Source organism: Manihot esculenta, chromosome 11 (genome assembly GCF_001659605.2).
Source record: "Manihot esculenta cultivar AM560-2 chromosome 11, M.esculenta_v8, whole genome shotgun sequence".
In the NCBI taxonomy this organism is placed as follows: domain Eukaryota; kingdom Viridiplantae; phylum Streptophyta; class Magnoliopsida; order Malpighiales; family Euphorbiaceae; genus Manihot; species Manihot esculenta.
The window spans coordinates 7,541,829-7,552,889 of NC_035171.2; the positions used below are offsets into that span (position 1 = coordinate 7,541,829).

Genomic DNA, 11,061 nt, shown 5'->3' on the forward strand with positions numbered 1-11,061 from the left:
GTTAGGAAATTTTGAATAAATTAATTAATAATATTTGAATTGTTAATTATCAGCAAAATTAAAGAAGACTTGACTATCCCAATCAATTAGTTGATTTCAAGTCAACAACAAGGCCACGTTGTCTTCTAAGGATTCGCCAAATTGAGCGTCTTTTTCAAATTTTAAATATTATATACACCGACTTACTTGGATGATTGGCCCACGTTGTCTTCTAAGAATTTACCAAATTGAGCGTCTTTTTTAAGTTTTAAACATTATATACACTGACTTACTTGGATGATCTATTAATTATATTTAGAGATTTGAATAAAATTTAAAAAAAAAAGGTTATTTTTTAAAAAAATGGTTTTATTTTTTTTAATTAAAAAAATATTTTTATTGATTTTTGAGTATTTTAAAGATTAAAAAATATAAAAAATATAAAAAATATTTTCTGTGAAACAGATTTAATTTTAATATTGTTTTAATGTGTTTGAAGATAAAAGGATCAATTTGTTAATAATAACATTATTTAGGGATATTTTTGTAATTTAATCCTATAAAATTAATGTTGTAAAATAAAAAAATGTGTTGAAGAGTTTATAAAAAATTTAAAAATTATTAGATTACACAATCCACTATAAAAAGTAGAAAACGATGGAGAATGAGGACTTGAATTTTTTGGATGTTTTATTGCAATTTCAAATAATTCAACAACATAAAAACTATTTAAGCTTTATGGTGTCTTAAACATTTTAACTTGAAAATTAGGTAAAAAAAATTTCATTTAGTAATTAATGGGTTGTAAAACTCACTACTTTTTCATATTAATTTTCATAATTTTATTATATTTTTACGGTAAAAATAAATTTTTATTTGAATTTTAATTTTAAATAAATTTAGAGCTAATTGTAAAAAAAATCAGCAGAGACTATTTTAGAATTGTATGGGACTACTAAGTTTTGTCTTATCTAAAACTGTGATCCAAATTTAACGAGCAGACAACAGAATTTTATCGAACTCAATTCTGATAACTAATGATAATTTGCACAACGTCAAAATAAAAAAAAAAAACAAAATAAATAAAAAGAAGTTAATTAATCAAGTCATCAAAAAAAAATAACTATAAATCTAACAAAACAACAAAATATAAAAAATCATCGATCATAAAGTAATTCGCAAACTGTAGGCGAAGTCGAAAATCCTATCGAACTCAATTCTGACGACTAATGATAATTTGTACAACGTCAAAATAAAAAAAGAAAAAAGAAAAAATAAATATAAAGAAGTTAATTAAGTCATTTGATGACAAAATCTAAATCATTCCAAATCCTCAATTTTAAAGCGAAAGTGATTGTGGTTCCACAATTCACACCAAATTGCACTCCTTTTCATATTTCATTCTCTTCAAAGTCCATGGAGGTATTAAGTTTGAAATTAAACCATCATTCCAAATCTTCAATTTCAAAATGGAAGTGATAATGTTCCCACAATTTACACCAAATTGCACTCCTTTCCATTTAGTTCTCTTCAAAGTCCATCTGAGTACAGTTAAATTTAAAATTAGACCATTAGCTCAATTAAACTTGAGATAGAAATCGATTAATGATTTTTAACTCAATTTAAGATTGAAACTATCTAAAATGGTAATCGGCCTAAACCCTTTCTCTCAAATTTTTATTAAAAATATTAAAATTTGCAATATAATCTCTACAGTTTGATTTGCTTCCAACTATGAATTTAAAAAAATTAAAATTATATAAATTTTAAACTGAATCAAAATTAAGCAGAAATCATTAAAAATTGATCTACAGTTAGTTTAAAATATGAATTAATCATCAAAAAATGTTAATCCCAAAAATAAAAAAGAAAAAATAAAGAAAAGAATAGAGAGTAAGAACTCATTGATCAACTTTAAAAATGAATATGTTATTTTGCTTCAAAGGCTTATTTGATTTATATTTTATATTTTATTTAATATTTAAAAAAAAATTGATAATTTTAATTATTACACATTAAAAAATTAAAATGGCTTATTAATTTATTTATTGATCTAGACTTTAAAAGTTACCTTTTGTTAAAAAAAAAAAAAATTCAATATTTGTGATTAGGGATGTGATGGGAGACTAATAGTTATGAATGAATATAAATAAGGGGATGGAGTGGTGGATGGGAGCATTGCATTTCCAAATGGAGTTGGCTAACATAGCAAAGTGCTTATTGTTGGGTGTTGTGATTATGTGGATTCAAATCCATGGAAACAAAGGTTGCTTTGAAGAAGAGAGATTGGCTCTCTTAGATTTCAAGGCATTTATTGGATCAAATGGGTTTGACGCAGACCATCTTCTTCCTTCATGGATTGATGATCCAACCAGCAATTGTTGTGAGTGGGAGCGTGTAATTTGCAACTCAACCACCGGTCACGTGACTGAGCTCTCGCTCAACAATAGACGACAATATGATCTAGAGAGTGATTCGTTTTATAACGATGAAAATAGTTGGTATGTAAACTTGTCAATGTTCCAGCAACTGAAAGAGCTCAAAACTCTTAATTTATCCTACAATCATTTCGATTATTCCATTGGTGAACAAGGTAATATACTATGCTTTTCTAAATCTATTTTTATTTTCACATTTATATTTATTTTCTAAATATAAAATATTTAAATATAGTTTTCATGATATGTTTAGATAAAATTTTCTTCTATTAATAACATGATAAAATTTTCCATAATAACATGATTATTATGGTTTATATATATATATATTAATTTCTAAACATATGCACGTTGTGAAAGATTATTAAAACTGAAGAAACTTGAAGTTTTAGACCTGACTTTGAATAGATTCAATAATATCATCTTATCATTATTGTGTGCTCTTATATCACTTTAAATTTTGATTCTTGGCGACAATAGAATGAAAGGTTCTTTTCCTATACAAGGTATATTTGATCTTTAAAAATCATTCAATTTTAAAATCCAATGAAATTCACTCAACCATACTTTCTGTTTTCAAGTTTTATTTCACTTTTTTTTTTTAATTATATAAACTATAGGTAAACTTTAAATTCCTATAGATGAATTGTCTTTGCATTTGCAAAATAATTATTTTTTTATAAAAAATTAACTGGAATCGTTAAATGATAGTTCTGCAAAATCAAATTGCCAAAGGTTTTTTAGGCAACTTAGAATTATGGATTTGAACTTCAATGAATTGGCTTCTTGCAAGTGATTAATTAATTAATTGTGACATAAAATAACATGCAAATTGAATGGTATACAGGTTTTCAAAAATTAAAGGAGTTGGATTTAAGTATTAATAGATTCAATAATAATATTTTATTATCATTGGTTGCTACTCCATCACTCAACACTTTGATACTCAATTACCTGAAAGATTCATTCCCTAATTAATAAAATGGAGCCCTTTGTACTCTTAAATTTTATTTTAAATTTTTTAAATAAATACTATATTCGTCTCATAATTTTAATTCACTTTACCTTTTTATACGTAAAATAACATCTTATCATCATTAGCTGCTCTTCCATCACTCAACACTCAATGAAAGGTTTATTCCCTAACCAAAGTATATCTGATTATTGATTGAATGACCACTACTCTTAAATCTTATTTTCAATTTTTTAAAATTATTTCTAAAATTTATTTAATAAAATATAGCTGCTTTGTATTTAAATAAATACTCCATTCGTCTCATGATTTTAATTCACTTTGCTTTTTTATACATATAAAGAAAGATAATTTTTTTTATTAACTTTCTAATTATACTATCTTAAATATATTAAATTTTATTTTATGCTAATAGATGTTTTAAAAAGTTTTTTAAAAATAAAATAAAATTAAATATGTCTATAATAGTCAATTTATACCTTATTATAGTGAAAAAAATGGCAATAATTTTAGAACAACTAAAAGAAATATAAATAAAAATTATAAAATAAAAGGAATATATATTACATTCATATTAAAAAATATTGGCATAATTAAAAGAATATATAATTAAAAATAATCTAAATTTTTAAATATATTTTCTATTTTTTATCATAAAAATAGAATTAATTCTGGAATTGCATGAATATATATATATATATCCAGTGATTTTTTTAGATTATAATTAAATAATAAAAAATAATTTATTATGTGAAATTTTTTTAAAGAAAAATAAGTCCTAATTTAATAATTTTTTATTTATTTTATAAAATTTAATTTTTTTATTTATTTTCACAAATAAGTAATGCCAAACACAATAATTTCTTTATTTAAAGTATAAAAATTTAAAATAAATTATTGAATTCGCATTTTACATATGTCTTATTACATTAAGACATATATAATGAATAATTTATATATATAAATATTTTAATAGAATTATTCTTATAAATTTAATGTGTAATTCATATGAAAAATAATAAAAATATTATATTTATCATTCTCTAAACATAATGTATATTATATTTTTAAATTAAAAAAATTAATTAAAATGCCATTTTATTGATAAAATAAAATTTGAAAGATAATTAAAATTATTTTTTATCATTTAAATTACAGTTAATAATAAATTTGAATATTAGCCTGGTGGAAAGTGCATTCTTATAGTCTTGTGAGGTCGAAGGTTCGACTCCCCCCATCCCCTATTTTAAAAAAAAAAAAAATAATAAATTTGAATAAAGTGGTCATCACATTAACTTTAATTGTAATTTTATAAAATATTTTTTAATCGAAGAAGTTTCAATAAAATTAAATATTACCGAAGATAATATAAGAAGTTACTATATATATAATATTTATTAGGATTGAATATATAAATAAGAAATATATAAATATGTATGACAATCAAAACTATTAGATTAAATTGTAATTTTGATAAAAAAAATTATTTTAATAAAAATTTGACTTTTTTTTATTACCCTTATTTAAACACTGAATATTTTGTAAGTTTTGAAAGATTAGAGATATTAGATATTAGTGAGAATAGATTCAATAAAAACATATTATCATCATTGGGAGCTTTTACATCACTCAACACTTTAATTCTTAGAGACATGTATAATATGAATGGTTCATTCCCTATCCAAGGTATGTTTGATTAATTTTGAATTTGCTTTCCTTACATTCATTCTATCACAACATTCTGTTTTTTGTCCTTCTTGTTCTGCAGAATTAAAGAACTTGAACAATTTACGGTTCTTGGATATAAGTCATAACAATTTCAATGGTGCCCTATCATTTAAAGGTAAATTTTAAATTTCTTATTTTTGCATTTATAAATTGATTATTTTTAAAATAATAAATGGATTTCTCAAATAAGCGACGGGGAGTCCAGAATCTGACTTCTGCCATTGCGGTGGCAGAATCTCTGGTGGAATTCTCCAAAGAATCCTCGAAGAATGATAAGGGGAAGAAGAAATTCCACAACGACAAAAATGGGGCAAGCAAGTAGATTATTTGCCTTGTGAAAGCTCTTGTAAATTGTACAGCCACTCTAGTAAAATACACATTTCTCCTTCTGCAATTCTCTTCTTCTTTGCTAGTGTGATTGTTCCCATTTGCCCATTACATTGCTGGTTTGTTGGATAGGCTTACTTGTGTGGGTTTTGGGGAGAACAACCTCACAAGTGCTGCACGTTGACAAGCTGTGAGTTCTTGTGGCGTGACATTTTTATATATGATTTTATAAAATTATGTATAAGCCAAAATATTTCTCAATATTATTTTTAAGATTTTATTATATATAGTATATATATACATAAATTCATACTTTGCGTTAAAATAATATAACTGAAATTAAATTTTAAAATAACTAAAATATAAATCATAATTTTATTAAAATATTTTTAACGGAAAAAGTGTCTGACTACGAAATAACTAAATATTTTTTTTATAATTGAGAAATACAATCTCAAGCCATTTTATTTTTTTATAAATTGTTCATCATCGCTATTTTAAAAATTTTGATTTATATACATATATAAAAAATAAGTTAAATTAAGAATATTAAAATCGGTAAATATTTAATTATATTACTTAATTGTCTTTTCATTTGTAAAGTAATTATTTTTTTATGAAAAATAAGTGGAATTGTCAAATGTTTTTAATAATTCTGCAAAATCATAATAACTAAAAAATTAAAAATTAAAAATAACTGAAACATAATTATAAACATGTCAAAATAATACAATATATAAGTATAATATTTATTATAATTGAATATATATAATTAAGAAATATAAGAATATATAAATTATAATATTTATTATATCTTATTATATTAAGACATATTTAATGAATGAATTATATATAAAAATATTTTAATAGAATTATTCTTATACGTATATCAAAAAATAACAAAAATATTATATTTAGTATACTCTAGAATAATATATATTATATTTTTAAATTAATTAAAAGTTTTAATTAAAAAATCCTTTTATTAACAAAATAAAATTTGAGAAATAATTAAGATTATTTTTTATTATTTAAATCACAATTAATAATAATATTTCAAGATATTTATTTTTTTGCAATTTAATTATATGAAAGTGATTAATTAATTAATTGTGTTATGAAATAACATACAAGTCCTATGGTATGCAGGGTTTCAAAGATTAGAGGCGTTGGATATTAGTTGGAATAGTTTCAATAATAGCATCTTATCATCATTGGCTGCTTTTTCATCACTCAATACTTTGATTCTCACCGGCAATTTCATAGAAGGTTCATTTCCTAATCAAGGTATATTTGATTATTGAAATTGTTTTCTTCACACTTAAGTTTAATATATAACCTAATTAATGATTATTATTAGTTCTTTTGTTTAAAGTGAAACAAATTAGTTATTAAAGTTCATCATGAGAAATTTCAAACCTTTAGTTTAAAGTAAAACAAATTAACCATTAAAGTTTGATTTTATTAATAAATGATAATTTCATCTGCAATTTATTTACGGATTGAAACACCACATACTCTTCATCTTATTCTCAATTTTTTAAAATTATTTTTAAAATTTTATTTAATAAAATAAATCTGCTTTTATATTTAAATAAATATTTCATTTGTCTTTTTTACATATATTAACAAAAATAATTTTTTATATTAACTTTTCAAATTATATCTATCTTAAAAATATTAAATATTAAATTTTATTTTGAAATTTTTTTAAAAATAATATAAAATTAAATAAGACTAGTCAATTTATATGTTATTATAGTAAAAAAATAAAAAATAATTTTAAATAATTAAAAAAAAGATAAAAATTATAAATCGAATAGAGTATATATTATATTTATATTTAAAATATATACATATAATATGTCTAAATATAATAAATATAATTTTAATTACTATTCTAATTTTTAAGATTTTTTTTTGAAATGTTTATGTTGTATATTATAAATACTCCATTTTTCTTATAATTTTTGTCAATTTTTTTAACTATCTCAAAATTATTATTTATTTTTCTTTTTTAGACTATAGTAATATATAAATTAATTATTATAATTCTATTTTATTTTATTTTATTTTCAATAAATCTCTCAAAATACCTCTTAATATTTAATAAAATTTAATATATTTAAAATAGATATAATTAAAAAATTAATAAAAAAATTATATTTTTTAATATGTATGAAAAAATAAATTAAAAAAATTATAAAACAGATGGAGTATATTTTTTTCTCATTTACAATTTATATACCTATTGAATACATTAGTTAATTTGATTTTTTTACTTGTTTGTACACTTTGATAATTTTTTTATTTTTATTTAATTTTTAAGAAAATAAACAGCAATCTATTGTTTATAATGCGGAGCACACTATTTTTTTTATATAAATTATGAAAATGATGATAAATTATTACACTTAATAAATATTTAATAAATAAATTATAAATATGAATATTTAATTGAATTATTTTTAAAAATTTAATGTGTGACTCTTATGGGAAGTAATTATAAAAAATTATATTTATTGTACTCTATACATAATATATATTATGTTTTAAATAAAAATATATAATTATTTAACAAAATAAAATTTTGAGACAGTTAAATTACAATTAATAATAAATTTCAACATACTGACGTAATCTATTGATTAGATAGTTTAATAGAAGAAGTTCCTACAATATTTATTATTAATTGAATATATATAATTAAGAAATATAAGAATAATGTAAAGTAGATACTTATAATTTGCTATGTGAAATTAAAAAATATACATAATTAAAAATAATCTAAAATTTTTAAATATATATATATATATTTTAATAGAATTATTCTTACAAATATATATAAATAAAAAAATATATAAATATTTTAATAGAATTATTCTTACAAATTTAATATGTAACTCATATTGGAAAATTATAAAAATGTTATATTTATTATACTCTTTGCATAATATATATCATATTTTTAAATTAAATAAAAAATTTAATTAAAATACTATTTTATTAACAAAATAAAATTTGAGAGATAATTAAAATTATTTTTTATCATTTACATTACAGTTAAAAATAACTTTAAATAAAATGGTCATCAAATTAAATAAAATATATAGTAACAGTAAATAATATTAACATTTCAAATTAATACTGTTAGTATAAAATTTTAGTTTATGAGAATTTAGTAAATTATCAGAAATATAAGATGAAGTATAAGTTAGTAAATTATGAAAACTAAAATTATTGGATTAAATTGTAATTTTGAGAAAACAAGTTGACTATATATATATTTTTTTCATTACCCTTAAATGGTTTACAGGTTTTGAAAGATTGGAGAAGTTAGATATTAGTTGGAATAGATTCAATAAAAGCATATTATCATCATTGGGAGCTCTTATATCACTCAACACTTTAATTTTTGGAAGCAATTACATGGGAGGTTCATTTTCTTTCCAAGGTATGTTTGGTTTTTAAAATTGTTTTCTTTACATTCATTCTACCACAACATCTAGTTAACTCCATTCTTTTTTTTTTTTTTTTTCTCTTTTCCTGCTATTTGTGCAGAATTAAAGAATTTAAAGAGCTTAGAATTCTTGGATATAAGTCATAACAATTTTAATAGCACCCTATCATTTAAAGGTAAACTTTAAATTTCTTTGTGTAATTTGTCTTTACATTTATAAATTTGAATATTTTTATGAAAAATAAATGAGTTTCTCAAATGTTTTTATTAAACTAAAATATTAAGATAAATTGTTTTTAATAGAATAAGTGTTTAGTTGCAAAATAACTAAAAGGCAGTATAGTATTTTGTGCGTGTTATTAGTTTTATGGGTTTAAGAACTTTTACAATTTTAGCTAATCACTTCAAATTAATTTGAACTTTTAGTTATTAGAATACCAAAAATTCCAAACTTTTTAACTTATTTTTATAATTAGGATTAAAGTAAAGGATTTTTCATAAAATTGTCATAATCATTTGCAAGAGAAGATGTTGATGTTAATAATCTTTTTATTTGTTATAATATAGGTTTGTGTGGTTTAAAAGATCTTCAACATTTAGATCTCAGCTTTAATGAATTTGGAGGCACTCTCCCTCAATGCCTTGGCAATTTGACATCTCTCACATTCCTACATCTGTTTGAAAACCAACTAGCAGGGTATCTTCCTTCATTTTGGCCACCTAAGCTCCAATCTCTTGATCTTGGCCATAATCATCTCGAGGGTGTATTCTCTTTCAATTATTCTAGTCTTGAGGTGATTAAATTAAGTGACAACAAAATTACATTTGAGAATGGTTGGATTCCATCATTTCAGTTAAAGACTCTTATAATGAAAGATTGTGGTCTCGAAAGTATTCCTGAGTTTCTGTTTCTCCAATTCAAATTGGAATTACTTTACCTTTCTCACAATAGTTTAAAAGGAAGATTTCCCTATTGGTTACTTCAAAACAATGTAGGACTTGAGATCCTAAATCTCATGAATAATTCTTTCAATGGCCAGCTTGAAATTGGGGCAAAGATACTTCCGAGCATGACATATCTTAATTTAGCCAGAAATCATTTTGAAGGTGATCTTCCTTTTTCTACTGGCGATGACTGTAAATTGATCGCTTTAGATTTGTCTCGTAACAACTTTTCAGGGGAAGTTCAAGAGAGACTGCTTTCAAATTGCATTTCCTTGAGCTATGTGAGGTTATCTCATAATAATTTTCATGGTCAGATAGCATTGTTTAACTTGACTCAAATTACTGATTTGGAATTGAATGACAACCAATTCGAAGGAACCCTATCAAGTTTACTCACCAATTTTAGTCATCAAAGCTATGGCCCAGAGGTGATACATTTGAGCAACAATCGATTGCACGGTGAGATTCCACACTGGATGGGTAACTTCACAGGATTGAATTATCTCAATTTGCGCGATAATCTTTTTCAAGGTCAGATTTCATACCAACTTCTTTCAACGCGGATAGAGTATCTAGACCTTTCTTATAATTCTTTTTCTGGGTTTTTACCTTCTTGCTTCAATGGAAATTCTTTACGACAAATAAATTTACAAGGTAATAGATTCAGTGGTTCAATACCTAAAGCTTTGCTTAATATCTCAACACTGAACGCATTAGACTTAAGCGACAACGAGTTGTCAGGCACCATTCTTAATAAATCTGTTGAGAATTTAAGTGGTTTACGAGTTCTTTTATTACGAGGAAATTATTTCAATGGCTTCATTCCAAATTGGTTGTGTCAGCTAAATAATGTCAACTTATTGGATCTCTCAAGGAACTCCTTTTCGGGATCTATACTCCACTGCTTATATAATCTATCATTTGGAAGGGAAGGAGGACCTCTCTATGGTTTTGCATGGTTGATACTATAGAGAAAAGGGTTTTTGTATTATTTACTGAACGTATTACAGAAGCTTATATAATACAAGTCTACAACTAACTAAATACAAGATAAGTATATAGCTATAACTCAAATACTAAAATAAGTATACAGCTATAACTCAAATATTAAAAATAGATAAAACTGTTATAGTTAGTCTTTATCCTTAATATCTACAACTAACTAAATACAAGATAAGTATACAGCTATAACTCAAATACTTAAAAATAGA

At 22.5% G+C, this 11,061-nt stretch overlaps 2 protein-coding genes across 2 annotated transcripts; both read left to right on the top strand.

The window, feature by feature from the left end:
* The first annotated feature begins 2,121 nt into the window (after positions 1-2,121).
* On the top strand, positions 2,122-5,259 carry LOC122725139 (receptor-like protein 14). Its single transcript, XM_043961941.1, has 2 exons — positions 2,122-2,572; positions 5,159-5,259. The coding sequence occupies exons 1-2, from the start codon at positions 2,137-2,139 to the stop codon at positions 5,242-5,244; spliced, it is 522 nt and encodes a 173-aa protein (XP_043817876.1). The 5' UTR covers positions 2,122-2,136; the 3' UTR covers positions 5,245-5,259.
* A 31-nt stretch (positions 5,260-5,290) lies between these two features.
* Positions 5,291-10,821, top strand: LOC122725003 (receptor like protein 21-like). Its single transcript, XM_043961405.1, has 6 exons — positions 5,291-5,428; positions 5,578-5,635; positions 6,595-6,732; positions 8,762-8,899; positions 9,007-9,081; positions 9,473-10,821. Exons 1-6 carry the CDS (start codon positions 5,291-5,293, stop codon positions 10,819-10,821), a joined length of 1,896 nt encoding a protein of 631 aa, XP_043817340.1.
* Positions 10,822-11,061: the final 240 nt, after the last annotated feature.

What these genes read in the sequence shown, in the direction of transcription:
- LOC122725139 (XM_043961941.1), top strand. Translation starts at nt 2,137, where the DNA reads ATGGAGTGGTGGATGGGAGCATTGCATTTCCAAATGGAGTTGGCTAAC. An exon ending in TTATTCCATTGGTGAACAAG is followed by an intron (nt 2,573 to 5,158) that starts GTAATATACTAT and finishes CTTGTTCTGCAG; the next exon opens with AATTAAAGAACTTGAACAAT.
- LOC122725003 (XM_043961405.1), top strand. Translation starts at nt 5,291, where the DNA reads ATGGATTTCTCAAATAAGCGACGGGGAGTCCAGAATCTGACTTCTGCC. An exon ending in AGGTTCATTTTCTTTCCAAG is followed by an intron (nt 8,900 to 9,006) that starts GTATGTTTGGTT and finishes CTATTTGTGCAG; the next exon opens with AATTAAAGAATTTAAAGAGC. An exon ending in TAGCACCCTATCATTTAAAG is followed by an intron (nt 9,082 to 9,472) that starts GTAAACTTTAAA and finishes GTTATAATATAG; the next exon opens with GTTTGTGTGGTTTAAAAGAT.